This window comes from Esox lucius, chromosome 23 (assembly GCF_011004845.1).
Source record: "Esox lucius isolate fEsoLuc1 chromosome 23, fEsoLuc1.pri, whole genome shotgun sequence".
In the NCBI taxonomy this organism is placed as follows: Eukaryota; Metazoa; Chordata; class Actinopteri; order Esociformes; family Esocidae; genus Esox; species Esox lucius.
This window is the reverse complement of record NC_047591.1, coordinates 23,886,021-23,911,194: the sequence shown is the minus strand read 5'-3', so window position 1 is coordinate 23,911,194 and position 25,174 is coordinate 23,886,021. Positions and strand designations below refer to the sequence as shown.

General features: G+C 44.1%; 1 protein-coding gene across 1 annotated transcript; it reads left to right on the top strand.

Annotated features, from left to right (window-relative positions):
- The first annotated feature begins 155 nt into the window (after window positions 1-155).
- On the top strand, window positions 156-20,879 carry ift74 (intraflagellar transport 74). The gene is made up of 20 exons (XM_010887617.2): window positions 156-277; window positions 533-667; window positions 943-1,078; window positions 1,265-1,313; window positions 1,403-1,501; window positions 1,753-1,813; window positions 2,063-2,122; window positions 2,214-2,275; window positions 8,523-8,661; window positions 9,020-9,082; window positions 10,592-10,735; window positions 10,950-10,990; window positions 11,095-11,174; window positions 12,023-12,076; window positions 12,289-12,386; window positions 13,560-13,686; window positions 17,304-17,467; window positions 18,732-18,857; window positions 19,501-19,561; window positions 19,832-20,879. The coding sequence occupies exons 2-20, from the start codon at window positions 551-553 to the stop codon at window positions 19,945-19,947; spliced, it is 1,797 nt and encodes a 598-aa protein (XP_010885919.1). The 5' UTR covers window positions 156-277; window positions 533-550; the 3' UTR covers window positions 19,948-20,879.
- Window positions 20,880-25,174: the final 4,295 nt, after the last annotated feature.

The window sequence follows — 25,174 nt, the reverse complement described above, 5'->3', positions numbered from 1 at the left end:
GATTTTTTCTAACCCTTATAAATTACAGGCAAAATACAAAATGTAGAATGTACGCCCTCCACTGGACAAAATATAAGTTTGTCGGTAAACTTCCAAGTTCCGTCATGCGGAGGCGGAATTTAAAGTTCTCTCTTTTAAAAGTCTCGCGATAACGGTTGGTTGCTGTGGTAACGTAAAGGCTATTATACTGGTAGCTTGTCAGCTAATTTCAAAAAAAAAATAACAGTTGCCTTTGTTGGTCATATAGACCTGTGCGATACCCTATTCGAAACACAAGGTAAGTTGGCAAACTTATATCAGGTATTAAAAAGAAATTGTAGAAAAAAGACAAGGCAACTCGTCCATTAATTAGCTAGCTTCGTAAGCTACAGTACAGCACTACTACTACTACTATATAGGTCGCTAGCTGCACTCGTGTAAATGTGTTAGCTAGCTCCATATAGCGCCGTAGTTTGCAAAACGTATCGTTTTAGAAACGCACCAGTTGCTTATTATGGAAAGACTATATTCTTATGTATGATTTGGTGAAAAGGAGAGAAACGGTGACGAGATGGCGAACCAGAGGCCACCTTCAGGGAGACCGATGAGTCGTGGATCTCTACCCACCGCTGGAAGACCCCCAACAGCCATCAGACCTCCACCCACAGCCATCAGGGTTGGAACTGGGGTAGGATAGCTAACGACCTAACTACTGTAGTTAACGTTCATGACCTCAACACGCAGGTAGGGCTTCTTCACCTGCCACCTAGATTAAAGGTTTAACTGTAACCCAAAACAGTTCTCTAGGAACAAAAAAGGGTTCTCATACAGGAACGGTCTAAACACCCTTTAGAGTTTCTGTGAGCTTAGGGATTTGTAATACATCCGAATACCGTAGCAGTACTTGAACAGGACAGGAGAGGCATGTACAGTTTAGTAACGCATCCTGTGTGCAATGTTCAGATGGTGCCAGGGACGGGACGCCCTGGAACAAGAGGGGGAAACTTGGGAACCCCGGGGGTTCTGTCTGCTCAGATCAAAGTAGCCGACCGGCCGGTCACCCAACAGGGCCTGAGTGGCATGAAGACGGGCATGAAGGGTATGGAACGTCTGTCCTCGCAGGTCACTTTACTGTAGTGTGACACATTCAATAAAAGTTACTCATAAAGCTCTTGTGTGTTTCTGGTACAACATTTAACTTTGATACAACCGCTCAGAATATCCATATAGAAAACAACTAGCTTATCTGTCCTAAATGACACCTGATTGCTCTCTTATTTGCAAGGGCCTCAGAGGCAGATTCTGGATAAATCCTACTACCTTGGACTCCTCAGGTAAGGACTAATAAGAAATGCAAGTGCAGACATCACACATCGTTCTATGCCTATCTCTGCAAACAGTGAACATGATCTTCTATCCACAGGAGTAAGATCAATGAACTGACAATAGAGACAAGCAAACTGCAGAAGGAGATCGACACCTTCAATCAGGAGAACTCTGTGTACCTCTCTTATGAGAAAAGGTCAGCCATGTCACACGCCATGGACAAATAGTACATACCACCCAGAGCCACTTGTATTTTTATCATTTACATTTTTGTGATTTAACAGCCTTACTCAGTAAGTCACAACATGTGGTTGGCAACCCTTTTGGTTGCTGTCCAAACACTCTAACCTCCAGCCTGTTTACAATCAGTTCGTTCATACAATCTCATTATCCAGCCAAGGTTTTTGTTGATGGTCTTTAATGGTTCAGTATCTTTGTCTCTTGCAGAGCGGAAGGACTTGCTGGTGAATTGAAGGACCTTCAGGGGCAGCTGGCAGATTACAACATGGTAAAGAGAATAACATGTGATGTTAATGGCTTTTGGGAATGAGGAGGTATGCGTATGTGTATTAATATATTCATCATGTATTCATAGTTATTGGTGTGGCAGTGTAGCCTAGAGGTTTGAGTGTCTGATCAGAGGTTGTATCAGATTGTATAATCAAGCTGGCAAGGTGCTGAACAAAATTTGTTCTATCTTACTCACCAGGTAAAATAACAGTAAGAAAGTTCATGCTATTGTCTTCTAATATTCCAGCTAGTTGACAAGTTGAACACCAACACTGAGATGGAAGAGGTCATGAATGACTTCAATAAGGTGAGTGGACTGGATGATTGAGCCAACTGTATTATACCATATGACTTATCTTCAGCAAGATTCATTAATGAATCATGCTATTTTCTTGTAGTTGAGAGCACAGAATGACAGGGAGGCCCACAGCATGGATGTCATATTCACAGAGAGACGAGAGTAAGTATTCAAATAGGAACTTTATCTGACACAGTGTTGATTATCTACATGTTGTTTTTGAGCAATACAACTTTGAAAGGAACATAAATCTTAACCTAAAAGAACATACATCAAAACCTGGAAATACTTAAAAATGTGTGCAACATTTAGGCATGTCTAGTCAGATGAGAAGAGAAACCTTAAACAACATTCACAGTGAATAATTATTTGTGGCAGCAGGAAGTGTTTGGTTCCAGCAGTGTAGCACCCTGAACCCAACTGCTGTCTGGCCTCCGTAGCTGAGCCGGGGGAGTGGCTGAGCCGGGGAAGTGCTGGTGGCTCCCTGGACGGAGACCAGATGGTGCTGGAGGTGGTGTTGGCCAGTAGAGGGACACTCGTCCCACTGGTCCGATTAAATTCCCAGGCCCCAGTGAATTGAGCGGCACATAGCCTGGCGTTGGTTGCAGCCTTTCAAATGTGATGTGAAACGAGTGTGGGACTAGTCGTAAGGTTAGGGGTGTTTACCCCAGAGCCCAGGCTGGGGCTGCAACCTGTCTGCCTACCCTTCCTCTCTTCTTCATTGCTGATGTGTGGGGCGAGTTCACTGATTGGTTGGTGTACATACCAAGTCCTTTGAGTTTGTCAGTTAGTAGAAAGGCCCTTTGTAAAACAAATAGTAAGGTCAGACAGTTTTCTGGGCTTTCTGATTCAGTAATTTAATCCCATTTTTTATCTAGAATAGATAAATTACTGTCCATTGTTCAAGTCACACACACATGAACACACACACACTCATTGCAGGAGCAGCAATGAACAAAGGAATTTTCTGGGATCAAACTTTCTTCATGCTGGGGTCCATCAGGGTTCTGTGCTGGGGTCCATCAGGGTTCTGTGCTGGGGTCCATCAGGGTTCTGTGCTGGGGTCCATCAGGGTTCTGTGCTGGGGTTCATCAGGGTTTCGTGCTGGGGTCCATCAGGGTTTCGTGCTGGGGTCCATCAGGGTTTCGTGCTGGGGTCCATCAGGGTTCCGTGCTGGGGTCCATCAGGGTTTTGTGCTGGGGTCCATCAGGGTTTTGTGCTGGGGTCCATCAGGGTTCCGTGCTGGGGTCCATCAGGGTTCCGTGCTGGGGTCCATCAGGGTTCCGTGCTGGGGTCCAATAAGGTTTCGTGCTGGGGTCCATCAGGGTTCCGTGCTGTCTTTATAGTCCCCATCTTCAATGTAGCGGTCCTCTATGTATCCATCATCTTCGTCATCCTTGTCCAGCCCGTTTTCCAGATCATTAGTAGTGCTCTCCATCTGCTCTGTGTCCAGGCTGAAGTTCGAGTAGCGCCCCGTGGTGAACACGTTGCTGTCCTCCTCCTCCCTCAGTCGCTGGTGCCGGTAGTTAAAAAGCAGCTTGTACCAGGATGGGGACTTGACGGCACACACAATGACCATAGAGGTTGTCAGGGCAATGACTACTACACCCAGGAGAAACTTCCAGGTGTTCCCCACTGATGGTCTGCCGCTGCCCGGTTCCACGTCTGGAGGCAGGAAATCATAAAAACACACAGCCCAGGGACTTCATTAGTGAACACTGCAGCAAAACCATTTGCAATGTTCCCAACAAAGGGCTTATTTGCCAAACGTTTGGACATCTACTCAATTAATGGTATTTTATTTTTGACTATTTTACATAGTGAAAACTTCAGAATTATGAAATAACACATGGAATCATGCACTGACCAACAAGTGTTAAACAAATCACATGAGATCTTAGATTCTGCAGAGTAACCAGCTTTGCACACTCTTGGCATTCTCTCATACCACTTGGAAACCACTGATCTACTGTATAACTTGTCAGTTGATTGAATGTTTTTTTCCCTTCTTACCTTTGTCAGAGACTTTTGCGTTCTTTTTGCTTGCAGCTGTGTTTGTAGTGTCTGGGGCTGAGCTGGGCTTCGTGGTAGGCGGTGGTGGTTCTATTGTGGTTGGTTCTACAAAACAGCGGGTGCTGTTGTCCACTATTCGTTTATTTGCCAGCTCTTCAGGACTGGCACAAACAGCATGGGAGCCTAGCACAGAAACACGTCCAGTCCCCAGAAATGTACACATTATTGCTCAGTGGCACAATGTTGTCAGTAGATGTCAGTATTCTATAAGGAATGAGGGACATGCATGCAGTCCCATAGAAATAAACCATGGGGATTAGTAGTTAAATGGTAGAAAATAATGTGCTTACTTATATTGACACCTGAGTCTGTCATCGATTTAATCAGCTTCAGAAACGAACATGTGCAGTTCCATGAATTGCCTTCCACATCTAGCTTCTGTAAGATGCATTGGTCCGTAGGAATGTTTAACGTCTGTAGTTTATTCCCCTGCAGCCTGAGGATGGACAGCTTCTCCAGCCCAGCCAATAGGTCCCCAGGAAATGACTCCAGAAGGTTATTGGACAGGTCCAGTTCCCTCAGGTTAACCAGGCCAGAGAGCGCCTTAGGCTCTACTGTTTTGATTTTGTTGTTGGACAAGAGGAGGACCTCCAGCTTTGACATGGTCTTAAACAGCTTCCCCGGCAGAACAGTCAACAAATTGCCATTAAGATGGAGCTCAGTCAGATTTGAGTATCTCTGCAGAATCGCTTCATCTGTAATGGTTATGTTTATACTATTATTGCTCAAAATGAGCTTGGTGTTTCCAGTGTAATTTGAAGGTATGGATTTCAGGTCATGGTTGCTTAAGTCTACAGCCTGTAAATAGGATGACAGGTGGTTTATGTTATTCAGAATGTAGACTTGTATCTTAAGTTAGAAAAGTTTCCTCCTACTCTTCAGTTTAGAATTTCCACTCACCTGCAGGTCCTCAACCTTAGCTGCTCCAGAAGATAGCGTTGTGCTCGCCAGCCAAACTAGCAGTAGTTCCTGAACAGCCATGTACGTTCCCTTCAACGGTGATAACGTGTCAAGGAGAATAATATCAAATGGATTGCTATTCAGAATGTGGAGAACAGATACACAGTAACAATGTTAAGTACAGGTTTCTTAAAAGAGCTATTCACTTTCTTGCCTCCTCCCTCTGTGAGGCGTTGTCAGCTATTAATGCCACAAGACTCGTTTTGGAGAAGACGCGTCATTGTCTGAATAATGTGTCTTAGAACAACACACAGAGGAGCTTTGTCTTCTGCAGCTTTCCAAAGGCTTGTTATCTTTTAGCCTGCCTTTGCACTCTGTGACCTTCTGTGTTTATCTTCTCTCATTCACATAGACATTCTTTGGCTGGCTGGCTGTTCGGCTAGTTGGTTTGCTGCTTGGCTGGCTCACTCAGTGACTAGCTAGTTTGCTGGCTGGATACATGGGTGTTTGGCGGTTGGTCTCTCTGGTTGATTGGCTGGTTTTCTGTGTGACTGGCTTGTTTGTTGGCTGGTTTACTAGGAGCGTTGGGGGACAGATATTTATATCATACTCGTGTTTCCAGCCCTGACGGTGTGATTACACTGATGGGACAGGAGAATCAACATCACATGCTGTGTGATGGAAGGTCACTCTTGTTTATGTCTTCACTCTGTTCACTCGGCTTGGTCACAACACTGAATCCAGAACACCAGTACAGTCCCTTGTATGGAGCTTGATTATCGCTAACCAGAGTCGGCTGCTCTTCCACGAAGTGAGAAAAATGCTGCAGTACCAGTATTGTGACACAGTGTATTAATTATATGGGCAATCTTTGGATCATTCTAATGATCATCACTAAAACATATTTAGTTTTTCTGGGGACGGAGTATCAATTGGAGAGGAAGCTAGTTCGAGCCTAACCAACTATAGCCTAGAACCGTCAAATACCTCCAGGTATCGACTTTCGGCAATTATGATAAAACCGCTACTCCTTAACACGGATTACCCCTTTGTTATTATATACTATGATATCACACACTTTCCCAGTCCTTATCCAACTTGAAAATGTGTCATGCATATGTTTATTCATAAAATACCAATCTTACTGGATGCGTGGATTAATAAGAGTTCACTATTAATGGATCGTGTGGAAGAGTACAAAACACAGTGTCAAACCCAATATGTCGTTGGTACATTACAGTTGTTTTACAGGAGTTTGTAAATGTTCTTACCTGTGTGGGTTGAGGAGTGGAGTGAACGTCTTCCTTGGAATGAGAGTATTGCCAGCTGACAGAACTTTGGCCTGTGTGATAAAAGACACAGCATGTATGTTCCCTAGGTAGCTAAAGATTAACCACTATGTGTCTTATGAATTGTACATGTTTCAGACTTTGTCCTCGTAAGGTGCTATCATAAATGGTTTCCAAGTCATTGTTTTTGCTTTTCATTACCTGACAGAGATCCTAATTCTCTTTACTTTATGGACCACTATAAACTAAGATTTAAGAGGTAATCCATTACCAGAAATGCATCACAATTTCACCATGATTAACATTCAAATTATTCTGAAATCAGGCAGCTCTGTAGTAATGCAACATATTCTGGTAACTGAAGAGAAGGCGAATCACACTTTAGTAAATCTTAAAAAAAACAGTAACCTTCAGATCAGGTTCCCTAATCAGGAATGCATACTATCTGCATGCATATTAGAACACATCAACTATCCATAGTCCAAATTAATTGTCCTATGTAAGGATTGGGTCAATTAATATTTTTTCTTCTTTTAGCTACTGTGTATACACTGATCAGCCATAACATTATGATAATCTTATCATGGCACCTGTCAGTGGGTGGGATATATTAGGCAACAAGTGAACATTCTGTCCTCAAAGTTGATGTGTTAGAAGAAGGAAATATGGGCAAGCATAAGGATCTGAACGACTTTGACAAGAGCCAAATTGTGATGGCTAGATGACTGGGTCAGAGCATCTCCAAAACTGAAGCCCATGTGGGGTGTTCCCGGTCTGCAGAGGTCAGTACCTATCAAAAGTGGTCCAAGGAAGGAAAAGTGGTGAACTGGCGACCGGGTCATGGACGATCAAGGCTCATTGAATCACATGGGGAGTGAAAGGCTGGCCCGTGTGGTCCGATCCAACAGACGAGCTACTGTACCTCAAATTGCTGAAAAAGTTAGTGCTGGTACTGATAGAAAGGTGTCAGAACACACAGGGCATCGCAGTTTGTCGCATATGTGGCTGCGTAGCCGCAGACCAGTCAGGGTGCCCATGCTGATCCCTGTCCACTGCCAAAGCGCCTACAATGGGCACGTGAGCATCAGAACTGGACCATGGAGCAATGGAAGAAGGTGGCCTTGTCTGAATCATGTTTTCTTTTACATCATATGGATGGCTGGGTGTGTGAGTTGCTTACCTGGGGAACACATGGCACCAGGATGCACTATGGGAAGAGGGCAAGCCGGCAGAGGCAGTGTGATGCTTTGGGCAGTGTTCTGCTGGGAAACCTTGAGTCCTGCCATTCATGTTCATGTTACTTTGACATGTACCAGCTACCTGAGCATTGTTGCAGACCATGTGCACCCTTTCATGGCAACAGTATTCCCTGATGGCTTTGGCCTCTTTCAGCAGGATAATGCACCCTGCCACAAAGCAAAAATGGTTCAGGAATGGTTTGAGGAACACAACAATGAGTTCAAGGTGTTGACTTGGCCTCCAGATTCAACAATGATGAATCTATGCAGTTAGCGCATATCCCTCACTGCATTGCAAAAACCCTGCTTTGAGCTACAATCACAATCTTTACCAAGTTGAACATGGTAGGGATTTGAATACTATACAACTATTTCACTTGCTGATATTTGCTTTGGTATAGTGTGTATATGCATGTTTTCTAACTACTTAGCTGCTAAGGTGTAAATGGATCTAACCTGCCTGGCTAGAGACAACATTGCTTTGTAGGTTTTGTAGTCAACTTGAGCATCGACAGATTTCTTCTACAGACTTTACATTGTGTTGCTTGTTAACTCATTGTTACAATGAAATGCTGAACAATGTCACAACATATCGCATTATTTAACTCTGGATATCAAAGCATCAAGAAGTTATTAGGTTATATTTTGTTACTGTTGTTTATGTTTCATATAACATAGTTTGGTTTCTATACATGAGCATGTCTGCCTTCATTCCTAATGTTATTAAAGCGTTGTAGATATTAAAATGCTGCCTGGTATTGACCTTGTCAATAGTGTTTTATCCTACTGGCCATGCTCCAACTTCACTGGACTCCCAAATTACACCCTTTTCCCCATGTAGTACACTACTTTTGACCAAGGTCTACTGGGCACAGGACCCCATTAGTGTCTTGACTGTGGTTTATGTAGGAAGGAGGAGATGATTCGGGCAGTGGAGGAGGAGATGGAGAGGGAGAAGCAGGCTGCAGATGATATCATCAAGAAGATGTCTCCAGAAAAACAGGAACAGTATGCTGCCATGAAGGTCAACAACGACAAGCTGCTACAGGTTAGCTCTGATCTGGGATCAGTCAAGCCCTTTTAGATTGTGATGAATGAGATGCACAGGAGGACCTGCTCCTAGATCGGCACAGTGCAGGCTCTGATCCGATAGCTGGGTCTCTAGATTCATCCACAGAACCCTGTGACAATATGTATAGAACCAATTGTTTTACACAATCAGACTGACCTTTTCTAGCAGCAGCCCAATGCTGTGTAGAAAACAGCTTGGCTGTTACAGATTGACTTTTCTTATTTACAGTGAACTTGCTTTGGTCTGCCCGTAACAATTTGAGATGATGAACTGTTTGGGCGTGTCGTTGAGGACGTTGGTGCTTAACACGGTTTCCTGTTTCTCCATCTCTCAGGAGCTGGATGCTCGCCAGGAAGAGCTAGATGCCCTTATAATGCGAAAGGAGACATTTGAATCCGTGAGTAGTGGAGGGCTTCCAAAATGGCATCCTGTTCCCTATGAAGTGCAATACTTAAGGTGCCATTTGGGACTGATCTCAACACACTCCAATATTTGGAACGCATTTTGTTGGAGAATTTATTCGAAAATGGTTGCTGATTGTCTGAATCACTAACCATGTTAGACTCTGTATACTGAATCATATCCAGTTGGACCGCTGGATGCCTGTTCCCTTCTCTGCACTTTTCACTTTATGTTCTTTTTCCTTCTTCTGTATCTTTCTATATCCTTCTTCTTTTTTCTTCCAATTATGGGCAACTGTTCAAAGGAAATAAATCATCAAGACATTTTTATTTTGAACAAAATGTTGTATATTCTGATTCAGATTTTGCATTTTAATGTTCATCTGAGTATTTGGGAACTATTTAAATGGGTGTCTATGAAGTAGCCAAAAAGGATAAAAAAATAATTGTACAACTTGTTTACATCTTGATCACCAATCTCAAACTAAGGTAGGACGTGACCTCGATGGCAACAAGTTGGTTGGAACGGTTGCCAGAATAAAATCTCTGAGCTCCTGGAGTTCAAAATGTTATTGGAACTTTGATTGGTACCAGGTTCTGTAGTCCGATGAGGCTAAAATATCCTTTATCCTACTCACTTCTCCTCTATCCTTCTATATCTACATGCTTTATTTTCCTTATCCTTTTATATTGCATTCTAGTACTGTCTTGTCCTCATGTCTGTTGGACCTCTCTCACTCTGTCCTGTAATGTCCTCATGTCCGTTGGACCTCTCTCACTCTGTCCTGTAATGTCCTCATGTCCGTAAGACCTCTCTCACTCTGTCCTGTAATGTCCTCATGTCTGTTGGACCTCTCTCACTCTGTCCTGTAATGTCCTCATGTCCGTAAGACCTCTCTCACTCTGTCCTGTAATGTCCTCATGTCCGTAGGACCTCTCTCACTCTGTCCTGTAATGTCCTCATGTCCGTAAGACCTCTCTCACTCTGTCCTGTAATGTCCTCATGTCTGTAGGACCTCTCTCACTCTGTCCTGTAATGTCCTCATGTCTGTAGGACCTCTCTCACTCTGTCCTGTAATGTCCTCATGTCTGTAGGACCTCTCTCACTCTGTCCTGTAATGTCCTCATGTCTGTAGGACCTCTCTCACTCTGTCCTGTAATGTCCTCATGTCTGTAGGACCTCTCTCACTCTGTCCTGTAATGTCCTCATGTCTGTAGGACCTCTCTCACTCTGTCCTGTAATGTCCTCATGTCTGTAGGACCTCTCTCACTCTGTCCTGTAATGTCCTCATGTCTGTTGGACCTCTCTCACTCTGTCCTGTAATGTCCTCATGTCTGTAGGACCTCTCTCACTCTGTCCTGTAATGTCCTCATGTCTGTAGGACCTCTCTCACTCTGTCCTGTAATGTCCTCATGTCTGTAGGACCTCTCTCACTCTGTCCTGTAATGTCCTCATGTCCGTAAGACCTCTCTCACTCTGTCCTGTAATGTCCTCATGTCTGTAGGAGCTGTCTCACTCCCAGGTGAAACAGGAAGCTGTGTTACTACATGAGAAGTTGCAGGAGTTGGAGATGCGTCGGGATGCCATGGTTGCTGAGGACAAGAGCGTGGGTTCACCCCAGGAGGAGAGAGACAGGCTGCTCAAACAGGTTGGCAGGCAGACAGGCCCCCCAGTCTGAACCTCAGGTCTCATACGTTTCTCTCTGCCTGTAAAGATGGCCTTGAGCGCTCACATTGGACTCGGAGGGGTGTGGTCAAGTTTGGTAGATTTGTATTTGAAAGGTCAAGTACGTTGTTTTGTGTATTTGATGTTTGCTTCTATCTTTTCTCATATGCAACATAAATGATGTATCCTGTTTTAAGGTAAAAGAAGAGAACCAAGAAACTGCAAGCATGGAGAGACAGTATGTATTTCGTCTCTCTGGGATCATTTGAAACGAACAGAGTCATGATGTTAATGTTAGGATTCTTCTGCTGCACTAAAATCCCTGTATGTTGTCTGTGACAGGCTGACTGAGATACGTGAGAAGATGAGCCAGATCAACGAGGAGATCCGACAGATCGACAACGACATGGAGGAACATCAAGGTACACACTCATTCTGTTTCTGTCTGTCTGTCTTTCTCTGTTTCTCTGTCTGTCTCTGTCTGTCTGTCTCTGTTTCTTATTGTATCTCTGTCTCTCTGTCTCCTTTGACCTGGATGGATTATATCTGTCCTGACCAGGGTTCACACAGTTCACTGTTTCTTATATAGTACACTACTTTACAGCAGTACCCGGGAAATAGGGATCCATTTGGGATGCAGGCATACTGTAGACGCCTCTGTGGAAGACATCTGTCTGCTGCACCACTCTGGTCCTAATGGGGATTAATAGAGGCTGATGTTGGGATTGTTATGATTCAAAGGGGAAGTCAACATGGCTGTTGGACGCTGGCAGAAAGTGTTTCAAGTCCACAATGGCCACTTAATGAAGTAAGGTCTGGGTGAACACACAGCCTGCCTCCCAAAGCCCACCCTGTTCCCTCTGTCCCATGTGCCTGGTTGAAATGAGTTCACTTCAAAGAGCATAGGATGCTGATTGGGAGACAGCCCTCTGCACATTGGGAGGAAGCTGAGCCTTACAGGAGGCCTGGGGGCCTTGAACGCTCTGCGTCATGCTGTCCTGTCAGGTTTCTTTACTGCTCCGCTTTGGTTCTGACTGTCAATTCTCCTCATCCTCTCATCATCCACTTCTCATCTTCTCCTCATCCTCTCATTCTTGACCAGATGGTAAGAACACTACTGTGACCTCTGGGTCAACACCAAGTCTTCCAATCTAGATAGCTAGACCAGATTATCCTTCCCATAGCATTGTTTTCTAACTAACTAACTTTTTATATACCACCTTAATAGAACAAATGTACTCAAGTAGCAATTAACTGTTATGTTTTACAGGTGAGCGAAACCAGAAGTACAAAGAGTTGAAGAAGAGAGATGAGACTATGGACAGTGAGTTGAACTTCACAAAATCTTACATTATAGGACATACAATATTACAGAACAGGACATTACATACAGGACATTTATAATGGTCATTATTTATATGCAGGGAATTATATTATATACAGGACATTATATTACAAAATGTCCCATATTTTAGTCAGTACATTGTTCATAATCTGATATTCTATTAACTGATGACCTAATTGATATTTTGACAGATTTTCTGGATACATTTGATGAAACCAAAGCTCTGGAGGTGGAGAGGAATCGTCAGACTCAGGCCAACATCGTCACTCTTCTGGAACACACCAGCAAGGTGAGGTGGGGAGAGAGGATTCTGTTCCACAAAGTCACATTCCACTACCAAAATGTTGGGCTTTGTCCTATTCCTGTCATTGTTTTCGTGGGTAAATGTTGTTAATTAAATAATATTTGGAATATACTACCTTTTAAAATTTGGGGTCTCTTAGAAATGTCCTGGTTTTCCAAGAATAACATACATTAAATTAGTTTGAATAGGAAATATAGAAAAATGAGTAGTAAATATAGTTGTTGACAAAGTTCAAGTTTTGTCAAAGAATCCTCCATTTGCAGCAATTACAGCATTGCAGACCTTTGGTTCTAGCTGTCAATCTGTTGAGGTAATCTGAAGAGATTCACCCCATGCTTCCTGGAACACCTCCCACAAGTTGGATTGGCTTGATGGTAACTTGGTACATGTCATATGGTAAAGCTGCTCCCAGAACAGTTCAGTAGGGTTGAGATCCATTATACACCGAATACCAGCTGACTGCTTCTTCCCTAAATAGTTCTTGAATAGTTTGGAGCTGTGCTTTGGGTCATTGTCATATCACCCCGCGACCATCACATTGCCTCCACCATATCACCCCCCGACCATCACATTGCCTCCACCATATCACCCCCCGACCATCACATTGCCTCCACCATATCACCCCCCGACCATCACATTTACAGTTGCTGTCATGCACTCTGCTTGCATCTTTTCATTTTGGTCTGTGTCTCACAAATGTTCTGTATGATCCCAACACTTTTTTTACCTCTGTATGCTTATGTAGATATTCTGTTAAAAATGAGCTGTTTCTTGCTACAATAGTCATTCACAACATTAATAATGTCTACGCTGTATTTCTTATCAATTTGATGTTATTTTATTGGACAGAAAATTGCTTCACTTTTGAAAACAAGGACATTTCCCCAACATTCGAACGGTAGTGTTTGTTCAGGGGTGTTGAGGGCAACCGACTGTATTGAATGTAGAGGGAGATGCTATGCTAGCTTTTCAAATCATTTGAAACAGGTTGTTCATTATCAAGATGTAAAGTTAAAGTCTATAAAGAAAGACATGAAAGCAAAACACCTCATCCCTGTCAGATACTAGTGACTTTGATGTAATCTGTATGAATTGAAGAATAGACAGTTGAAAGATGTTTTATTTAAAGGAATCTTTTTTCTGTACGTCTGCCTATAGAACATTAATCGCATGCGTCAGATCTCCTCTGTGACTGCCAGTGAACTCAAGTCCATGCAGGAGGATCTGAGCTTTAAGGAGACTGAGATGCACAAATCTCACAACACAACTAAAGGACTGTCTTCAGGTTCGTACCAGAACACAAAACACACTAACACAGATGTGCTGATCAGTGGGAGCCTCTTGTTTCGGAACCTTGCCAGTCTGGGACACTTGAATTTGGACTTTACTGGTCTGTTGGTTTCCTTGTATCTGATTATATTTCCAGTAAGCAGCCGGGCCTCAGGTCCTCTAAATTATCTCTGTAACAGTGCCTGGACAGCCAGGCCTCGGGTCCTCTACATTATCTCTGTAACAGTGTCTGGACAGCCGGGTCTCAGGTCCTCTACATTATCTCTGTAACAGTGTCTGGACAGTCGGGCCTCAGGTCCTCTACATTATCTCTGTAACAGTGTCTGGACAGCCGGGTCTCAGGTCCTCTACATTATCTCTGTAACAGTGTCTGGACAGTCGGGCCTCAGGTCCTCTACATTATCTCTGTAACAGTGTCTGGACAGCCGGGTCTCAGGTCCTCTACATTATCTCTGTAACAGTGTCTGGACAGTCGGGCCTCAGGTCCTCTACATTATCTCTGTAACAGTGTCTGGACAGTCGGGCCTCAGGTCCTCTACATTATCTCTGTAACAGTGTCTGGACAGTCGGGCCTCAGGTCCTCTACATTATCTCTGTAACAGTGTCTGGACAGCCGAGTCTCTGGTCCTCTACATTGTCTTTGTGACTGTAGGTTGACAGCAGGGCAACTTCAGTAGCTCAGGGAGTCTGACTGCTCTGTCCCCGGTGTGAAATCTGAGCATTAACAATGACAATATGAATGTACATTTCATTGGAAGTGAACGTGTCTAGATAATGAGAACAACAGAAACATCTCTGTTTAGATTATCTCTCTGTAGGTTGTGCTTTAATGACCAAAGGAATGTTTACGATAGCCATTTGGCATGGGGGTTGTCTTGGAAACCTGATCTTTCTAACACCGGGAACACACACACACACACACACACACAGTCTGCCTGATCAAAAGTAGTGCACTTCCTAGGAAATAGGGTGCCTAAGACATGTTTTTGTGATGCAGACACACTGATGGGTCCCTGCTTGCTCCCTCCACTTCCTCCCCATAACTAAGTGTATTTATCAAACAAGCTGTTGGCTCAGAGCCGAGGCTTTCCTTCCTTTGTGTTTGGCCTCCCAACCTAATGCTGCCCCCCTCCTCAAATAATGTCTTATCTCCCACAGAGATTGGACGAGTGCCAAATGGCTCCCTACAAAGTGCACTAGCTGAGTTGTGGTCAGGTGAAATGCCGTGGGACGTTTGGGATGCAGCCTGGCCAAGCTGCTTTATTTCCGTGTTCCTACTGAACCAGAAGCATTGTTCCATTTCACTTGTTTGTTGGTCTTTTATCAGTGGACTTTGAGTGGGAGCCATGTGGCCATAGACAGTATAAATATAGCTGAGAAACAGTAATAGTGCTCTTGAAGGTTTTCTGGCTCAGTCCAACCAGCTAGTCTGTAATAATCCCACTGCCCGTGGCTCTTTGCAGCAATGCTCTGAAAATAGTATTGCTAATGGCAGCAAAAATAGATTGTTTAAAGTCATTGGTGGCAGCAGTCCTGGTTGTAGCTGTCCCCGAGGGAATCTGTGTGTGTGGGTCTCCTGGGGAGAGTGACTAGCCCCCGGGGGAATCTGTGTGTGTGGGTCTCCTGGGGAGAGTGACTAGCCCCCAGGGGAATCTGTGTGTGTGGGTCTCCTGGGGAGAGTGACTAGCCCCCAGGGGAATCTGTGTGTGTGGGTCTCCTGGGGAGAGTGACTAGCCCCCGGGGGAATCTGTGTGTGTGGGTCTCCTGGGGAGAGTGACTAGCCCCCGGGGGAATCTGTGTGTGTGGGTCTCCTGGGGAGAGTGACTAGCCCCCGGGGGAATCTGTGTGTGTGGGTCTCCTGGGGAGAGTGACTAGCCCCCGGGGGAATCTGTGTGTGTGGGTCTCCTGGGGAGAGTGACTAGCCCCCGGGGGAATCTGTGTGTGTGGGTCTCCTGGGGAGAGTGACTAGCCCCCGGGGGAATCTGTGTGTGTGGGTCTCCTGGGGAGAGTGACTAGCCCCCGGGGGAATCTGTGTGTGTGGGTCTCCTCGGGAGAGTGACTAGCCCCCGGGGGAATCTGTGTGTGTGGGTCTCCTCGGGAGAGTGACTAGCCCCCGGGAGGAAGCTGCAGAGAATGCACAGAAGTGCTGACGGGGCACTTTGCTGCTCGGTACACAACACTACCTCCTCCAAACCTGCCTGGGTCTCGGTCGGGCGGCTGACTGGAGTGCAGCGCTATCAAGAGGAACCCGACTGCTTCCCCTTCCTGCCCTCAGACCAGCCTGGCTCTCTGATCGTCCCCAGTCCCAGCCTCCCTCTGCCTGGCCCCTGCCTGCCCCCTGACCCTGTCCATAGTACCAGACCCTGTACATATCCCCAAATCCACAGCATGTCCATATCGCCATGAATTAGAAGGTCATGGGTGCCTGGGTTTCTGTTTCGCCCAGCGCCCTTAAAGCAGCATGGTTCCTGTCTCTCTGCTATGACAGGAACATTGTACAGCTTCTATCCCAATCTACAAAACTGTTAAACACTAAAACTGTTAAAAAACACACACAGGATTATCAGATGCTCCCTGGGTATTCACAGTAACCAGTAGATCTATGCATTGTGATTCATTAAATTACCTGTCCATTACATCAGCTGTTATTGGACCAGGAGTCTTGTATGAGTATGGATGTAGGACTTCTACTCATTATTCAGTGGGGACTTATTAAAATAGGATTTTACTCACCTCTGTATCACAATAAGTGTTTCCTAGCTCCTTGCTGGGCTTCAGTAAATGTTAAATTAACAACTTTTCATTGTCTGTCAGGTTTCTTGTGGAGTCGGTCTGGGCTCTGACATTGAAAGACTTGGTTATGTAGAAATGCAGTTCTAGTCCTGCAGTAACATCCAGAACCAGTTACAACACAGGGATCAGAGTCCGTTCATCCTGCGATGCTGTGGAAGCATTTGACCAGTAACCACAATGTATAAAATATTTAGTTGTACTGTTGCCCTGTCCAGTCATAAGTCTTTCTGGTTTTGTCCATGGAGTGTTCAGACGATACCTCGTGGTGTGGAATGTAGCCTCTGATCCCTGTCTGATCCCTGTCCTGTAGGTAATGACTCTGTAGGTAAATGTGTGATTTTGAGTTCTAATCCTGAGAGGAAATGGAGGATATTTAATTAACAAGTACTGAATAGTATGGATACGTCCTAAATGGCCCCTCATTCCCTCTATAGTGCATTATCCTGGTGAAACGTAGTGTGCTAGTTATATAATAGGGTGGCATTTGGAAGATGTGAAGAGGACAGGTCAGCCCCAGACGTTAACCTCTGGATGACCCTGTCAACACTGTTCTTTTTCAAGCAGAACAAAGAAACACCCAAAGGAACACTGTTCCAACCCTCCCAGGTTATCAGAGTTCAGGAGCAGAAATGTCTGCCGACTAGTTGTCTTCTGGTTGGAATCAGTGATGACAACTGCAAGCTACAACGTTTTTAGTCTGTAAGGCTTGTAAGCAATTTGTAACCAGTTGTAGTTTGTAACCAGTGGCAATTTGTAACCAGTAAATGACCTAATAAGATTTTCTTTCTGTCTGTCTGTTCCTGTATGTTTGTCTCCCAGAGAACCTTCGTCTGACCCAGGACCTGCAGAAGATCGAACAGCTGGAGAGTAAGATGAACATTGAGATGAATGGCCTGATACACAAGATCCAGACCATGTCCCAGGAACTGGACACATACAGTAACCTGGATGCTCTCAAGACAGCCGGAGAAGAAAAGAAAAGGGTACTGTACTGTGTCTGTAGTAGAGTGTTTGTCTGTAGTTGTGTCTGTGTGTGTGTGTGTGTGTGTGTGTTTTAGTAATTACTGAGATTACATGGTCAGGGGACACCTGATCCTGGATCAGCAGTTCTCTGAGGTTTAATGACAATGAGCTCTGAACATGGGACGTGTCTGATCCAGGGTTTATTTGGACTCTAACCCTTCCTCCTTTTAGGAGTGTGTTTACTCCCATCCATTAAATATTTAAAAGAAGACATATTTATTTCCATTTGTTTTTCATGACTGTTGTGGCACCAGTTCAGTTGAATACTGTTAAAGATAATAATGTCTGAGGGTTTCCAGGAATGAGGATGTAATATTTATTGAGAAACCTCCGTCTTTGACAGATGTCTTAGCCATTGTTCTTGGAAGTTCATGTTGCCACTGTAAACAGTGCCATTGTTATCAGGTAGTTCACCCATGAGACCATCACCATCGGAACGAACCGTTATAATTTACATGGGTTATACTGACTCACTGAAACACACAACCTCAACATGGATTACAAGAGTCTCTCCAGAGGAAACACATTCTCTGAGAGGTCTTACCCTGGGAATGAATGTTTCCTTCTTCCACTGACTGTGGAAAGTTAGGTTTGGTGTCAGCCCAACCACAGGCTTTTATATATGGCTCTGAACCCAACCAGTTGTTGATCATAATCTTGGTCTTTTCCAGATTATTGCCATGTGATAAATCTGGACTAAAGAATTGCTACTTTAGATCCAGTAATATGCAGCATGTGGAGGATAGATACGTTGTTTTTAATGAACGAAGGATATTAATGGACTGATGGATGGTTTAATAGTATTAAATATTACTATTAATTCATGGATAACTAGTGTTATTTTACAGTACTAAATGATTGTGTTAATTAATCACTTGATGGTATTAAAGAATGGTAATAACCATTTCTAATAACCAACCTTTAATACCAATGGTAATTACTACTGAATGGATGGATGGTGTAATGGCGTAAATTAATTCATGGGTAAATGGTAATGAATGAATGTATTAATGAATGGTAATAATGAATAAATGAATGGATATATTGTATACCTAATTTGGATTAAAGATTTTTGTGAATAAATGTTTGGATAGTAATATTCATGGTTTTAATGGTGTTAATGAACTAATGGATGACTGGTATTGATAAGTTGTATTATTAATTGATGAATGAATTGATTGATAAGTGGATGGTAGTGAACCCAGGTTGTCTGATGTCTGGTAGAGGCTCCTGGCTGACCGAGTGTCCCTAGCTCAGAGGAGAGACAGCTTCAAGAAGATTATGCAGAAGATGGACACCAAGTATGAGACCCTGAAGACACAGCTTCAGGAGAATGAAACACACGCTCAGGTACTGTGGGGTCACAGCTCTTTAGTTTGGTTAGCAAACAGTGGGCTTTATGCCATGCCACTCCCACAGCAGGGCCATGCCACTCCCACAGCAGGGCCATGCCACTCCCACAGCAGGGCCATGCCACTCCCACAGCAGGGCCATGATTCTCCCACAGCAGGGCCATGATTCTCCCACAGCAGGGCCATGCCACTCCCACATTAGGGCCATGCCACTCCCACATTAGGGCCATGCCACTCCCACAGCAGGGCCATGCCACTCCCACAGCAGGTCCATGCCACTCCCATAGCAGGGCCATGCCACTCCCACAGATGGGGTATAACAATTATTTCACTTTGTTTGGTTGGGAATTTGATTCAGCAACCTTTCAGTTTCTGGACCACTGTTCTTAGTCCTCGAGTTCCCTCAACAGTACATCTTTTTTATTTTAGTCCTGTCCAAGCACACCTGACCTAAACAAATTATCAGGGCCTTGTTGAGATGAATTTGGTATGCTTGTCCAGGGCTACAATAAAAATGTGTCCTGTTAGTGGAACTCGATGAGCAGAGCTGTCAACAACTGGCTAGGCTGTCTGCCTCCCAAGTACCATAACAAGTTGGGAGGTTGAAGATTCTTCTGGGGTTTTTCCGTCTCTGTTTTCAGCTGACCAATCTGGAGAGGAAGTGGCAGCACCATGAGCAGAACAATTTCGTAATGAAGGAGTGTATCCTTTCCTACCATAGTATCACACTGTGTACACAACACAACCAAGAGTATTATGGAGGTCATTTTCCAGAATACACAGCATTAACATCTTTGTTATAAATGTTACTTTACAGTATACACTATGATAATTCAGTAAATCACGAGTAGTTTGATAAATCTGACTAATTCCAGAATGTTCCTTTTTCTCAGATTGGATTGTAGGAGTCATTTATTCCTTATTGGAGATGTGTTGTATAGACCAGTATTTCCTTAACTTCAACATCTGCAGTCATTGCCTCTAAGGGTATGGAGAGTGACTACCGTCCGGTGATGAGGACCGTCTCCAGGCAGCTGGCAGACTACAACAAAATCCTCATCGATGCCCTGCAGGGCACCAGGAACTAACTGAAAAGCAGATGGAGGGACCAGGAACTAACTGAACTGAAAGGCAGATAGAGGGACTAAGAAGTTACTGAAAGGCAGATAGAAGGACTAGGAACTAACTGGATGGCAGATGGAGGGACCAGGAACCAGGCTTGTGGTTAATATTATTTAAATTCTTGTCAACACAAGGACACTGAAATTCACATTCAAATGATCTTCAGTGCTTTACAAATAGCTACTTTACATTTAAAATGTAATTGACCCCAACCCGTATAGGAACCAGGAACTAGAGGGAATGGGATAGCAGGGTTACTTTGGGGACAGGTATCTCCAAACGAGTCCCATTCTCTTGTTTAGTTGATCTGGACTCAGATGTTGTCACCTAAGTGATCACCTGATGGAAGTCAACTACAGACTTGGAAGTGAACCGACTTGCCACTTTACCCACAGCTTGTCATTATCACGGAGTGTCACTGTAGCAGCGTCATTCTGTTGGATTGGACAGTAGGAATTCAGACAGTCCGTCTCCGAGCCCAGAGCCCCTTAGTTCACTGATCCTTTACATTTACTCAACCATATATATAACCATATGACTGTACTCAACTCAACCATATATATAACCATATGACTGTACTCAACTCAACCATATATATAACCATATGACTGTACTCAACTCAACCATATATATAACCATATGACTGTACTCAACTCAACCATATATATAACCATATGACTTTGTACTCAACTCAACCACATAGGACTCCAATTGTTTAATGTTAACGAATGTACTGTCAACTTCTATATGTTCTGGGTGTTTTGAATCATCCAGTGTGTAGTTACAGCTCTGCAGGGAGAAATCATATTTATAAGCTTTGCAGGTTGTGATATTATTGTAAATACAACTAAGTAGAACTATTGCTGTATTTTTTTGATTAAAGAGGTCATGCAACATTGTTACGTTTCTTCATTTCTGTACGTAGTATATCTCTGAAGTAGGCCTGATTGATAACAGTTTCCATGGTGGCTAGCATGTTTGAAACCTGTTTTTAGGCCTTCTAACATGCTGTCAAGCACCTGTTTTTAGGCCTTCTAACATGCTGTCAAGCACCTGTTTTTAGGCCTTCTAACATGCTGTCAAGCACCTGTTTTTAGGCCCTCTAACATGCTGTCAAGCACCTGTTTTTAGGCCTTCTAACATGCTGTCAAGCACCTGTTTTTAGGCCCTCTAACATGCTGTCAAGCACCTGTTTTTAGGCCCTCTAACATGCTGTCAAGCACCTGTTTTTAGGCCCTCTAACATGCTGTCAAGCACCTGTTTTTAGGCCCTCTAACATGCTGTCAAGCGTCGCTGGTGTGATGCCAACAGCTCATTAGGGGTTAATGTCAGACAGGAAGTCCACTTGCCTGATAGCACTATTGTTTTAATGTTATCAGTTTCCTCCCAACTTTATCAGCCAGTGAACTGCGGTGGAACAGGCCGATGCCTAGTGTTTCTCCACCCTGCAGAGCTGTGTCTGTGTTGTGTGTGTCTGTGTTGTGTGTGTGTGTGTGTGTGTCTGTGTTGTGTGTGTGTGTCTGTGTTGTGTGTGTGTCTGTGTGTGGCCAGGGGAAGAGAGCCTGTTGTGATCAGGACAGGCGCCAGGACACACTCCATTCCACACTTGTGTTTGGGTTCAGGACTTGCCTCAAGGGATTTCCAGTGCTAGGAAACGGAGCTGCTTACTGCTGGTTTGCTTGTTGCTCAATGATCATGGATTTTGTGTGGGTGGAGTTTCTCTACATCAGTGGTGAATATGCAAAAACATTGTTTTGAAATACAGTTTCATAACTGGCATGGTGATGTTGTGGTCTGTGGTTATTAATGATCACAAAAACACTGAACGCTCTACACCGTATCAGCTACAGTCCCTCAGTGTTGGCTACAGGCCTGTCCTGGCCGTGTTGGCTACAGGCCTGTCCGGGCCATGTTGGCTACAGTCCGGGCCGTGTTGGCTACAGGCCTGTCCGGGCCGTGTTGGCTACAGGCCTGTCTGCGTCTAGAGCTCCAGGAGTACAGGGACGATTTGGTTCTGGGTCTAACAGCTCATTAGGGGTTGAAACAAGTCTTCACAGAACAAAATCTTCCCTATGGCAGCCAGTTACTAAGGTCCTGTCACGGTAGACTGTGACGTCTTAATGCTGGCCTGGATCGTTCTGGAGATGAGGAGGGTCCACCACCTGACCTGAGGGGGTTAAAACAAGGTGTTGAGAGGCTGGTGGACATATTCAGACCCTTTAACAAGGACAGACTCCCCCAGTACAAGCTCCCACTTGGCACATTACATACCATGCTTGCTTCTGGCTGTAAACCACTTTGCCTTCTGGAAGAAACTGAATATCCTCTTCCTCCACAGGGTAATGAGTTATGTAGTTAGGGCAGAATTTAATATAGTGGTGGTGAATGATAGAGGAGCAATTCCTGTTATCCATGTTTGAAATATACAGAACTGTCTGTCTGCACTGCTGGTATCCATGTTGGAGTCCACAGAACTGTCTGTCTGCATTGCTGATATCTATGTTGAAGTCCACTGGACTGTCTTTCCAGTGAGAAAAATATTGTTTACAATCCAAAATTGTTGAATGTCTGTAAAATGTTCTCCACCTCTACTCTACAAGATCATTAGCCTGGCTAACATCTACCCTTGGAGAGATTACAGGCGGTTTTATATTTTAATACAAATAAATATAATATGATACTGGGAAAGAGAATGTTTGTGGGGGAGATAATCTTTATTCTTCCCATTATGTTTACATCTTTACCACTCTCTTTACGTCTTTACCACTCTCTTTACGTCTTTACCACTCTCTTTACGTCTTTACCACTCTCTTTACGTCTTTACTACTCTCTTTACGTCTTTACCACTGTCTTAACGTCTTTACCACTGTCTTTACGTCTTTACCACTCTCTTTAAGTCTTTACCACTCTCTTTAAGTCTTTACCACTCTCTTTACCACTCTCTTTACCACTCTCTTTACGTCTTTACCACTCTCTTTACGTCTTTACCACTCTCTTTACGTCTTTACTACTCTCTTTACGTCTTTACCACTGTCTTTACGTCTTTACCACTCTCTTTACGTCTTTACCACTCTCTTTACGTCTTTACCACTCTCTTTACCACTCTCCTTATGTCTTTACCACTCTCTTTATGTCTTTACCACTCTCTTTACGTCTTTACCACTCTCTTTACGTCTTTACCACTCTCTTTACGTCTTTACCACTCTCTTTATGTAATTGCCAATATATCTTAACTCGTTTTTGTAGCCCTCCTGCAGTAGAGATCTGATGTCTCAGTGTTTCCACAGCCGACCGGCTACAACTTCTTGCTGGGATCAGGGAGGAAGAAACATGGACCTCTGTCATAACAAGTCTTCAACCTGTTCCCTTCCCGGGTCAAAGGTCAAGCTGTGAGAATCTTTTTCCCACATACATGAGATCTAGGCCACTTTGCTGACTGAGTTGAGCTTGATAGTTTTTCCTTTTGAATTCTCCATCTGCTGATCAAACCTAAGTGAGGCAGCTTGACTCAGAAAAGGCTCAATCACATCCATGTGCTAAAATAAGTCTTGTCAGTCTTTCATAACAAGGTTCTTTTTGGCCAGCCTGGTCTCTCAGGTTTCTCTGATCTCACTCTCTCTTTGGTGTCTCTAAGGTTTGTTTGGTGTCTACGGTTTCACTGGTCTCTTTGGTTTGTCAGGTCTCTCTGTGTCTCAGGTCTCTCTTGTCTTCCTATTGACATTTCTCCCAATAGTTGTCTGTGCTTTATATTTAAATGTTTCTCATGCTTAAAGCAGTAGTTAATATTGTTAAGGTAAAACCAACCAATTATTTCAAAATCTACAAATGTCTGTGTCCTAAATAACCCTCTATTCCCTCTGACCAGCCGTTCAGTTCTTCCCACTGAGGTAGCTCTGAAATATTCAACCGAACCCTGGCCCCAGAGAGAAGATTGACTGCTGTAGTGGAAAGAAAATATCATGTTAGTCTTACCTAAACATTGGGTAATCATTTGGATGTGATGGTAATATTCTTGTCTAAGTGAATTACTGATACACACACACAAACACTGAAATTAGAATCTACTGGTAAAAGAAAACCAGTAGTTACAGTGTTACATATCTAAGCATGGAACTGCACAACCAGTAAAATTTTGTATTTTATACCATGCAGATGGAGGGACGAAAAGGGTAAAAATAGAAAAAGTTAAAACTTATATCAAATAAAATGTATTTTCTGAAGCCCTTTTTGCACCACATTGTTATACATGTTTAGCCTGGTTCATCTTAAGACCTTCATTCCATATTCATCTTTAGTCTGCTTCATCTAAAGAACTTCACTGCTGTTTGTCTTTAGCCTGCTTCAGCTAAAGACCTTCACTTTGTTATTCAGCTTTAGCCTGCTTCAGCTAAAGACCTTAATGCCTTAATCGTCCCAGAGCTTCACCTTAAGTATTTTGCTCCAAATATTAATAAATATAAATAACTATGACCTACTCCAAAGGGAGCCTAACCTTTTCCATCACGCGTCATAAATACACAGAAGTGCATTATATGATGGTCTGTTCGCTGGCTTCTGGCCTGATATGGGCCCTCCCTAATAGATAAGGACCATTCCTTAAAAAACCCTCCCCTGTGGGCTTTTAAGAATGACTCCCAAATACCCCCCTATTCCCTATGTAGTGTGCTCTTTTGGTTGGAGCCTTATGGGCTCTTTGTCAAAAGTAGTGTACTCAGTAGGGAATAGCATGCCATTTGGAAGGTACGATGGGAGTGGTAATTAAAGTCATGACATTGTTCTGTTCAGAAGGCCGCCCCTTCCCTCCCATCCTCACAGGGAGAGGAAACAGGAAAAAGGAACTCCAACTCCCAGTGCCTAGAGAGAGACAGAGAGAGAGAGAGGGGGAGAGAGAGACAGACAGAGACAGAGGTGGGGAGAGAGAGAGAGAGGTGGGGGTCTGGGCGGGTGGAGGGAGGGAGGGAAGGAGAGAGAGGTGGGGGTCTGGGCGGGTGGGGGAAGGAGAGAGAGGTGGGGGTCTGGGCGGGTGGGGGAAGGAGAGAGAGGTGGGGGTCTGGGCGGGTTGGGTGAAGGAGAGAGAGGTGGGGGTCTGGGCGGGTGGGGGAAGGAGAGAGGTGGGGGTCTGGGCGGGTGGGGGAAGGAGAGAGGTGGGGGTCTGGGCGGGTGGGGGAAGGAGGAAGGGGAAGCCGGACAGGG

Coding starts and splice junctions, on each gene's coding strand:
- ift74 (XM_010887617.2), top strand. CDS start 551: ATGGCGAACCAGAGGCCACCTTCAGGGAGACCGATGAGTCGTGGATCT. Junction 8,662..9,019: donor ACAACGACAAGCTGCTACAG/GTTAGCTCTGAT, acceptor TCCATCTCTCAG/GAGCTGGATGCTCGCCAGGA. Junction 17,468..18,731: donor CCGGAGAAGAAAAGAAAAGG/GTACTGTACTGT, acceptor GATGTCTGGTAG/AGGCTCCTGGCTGACCGAGT.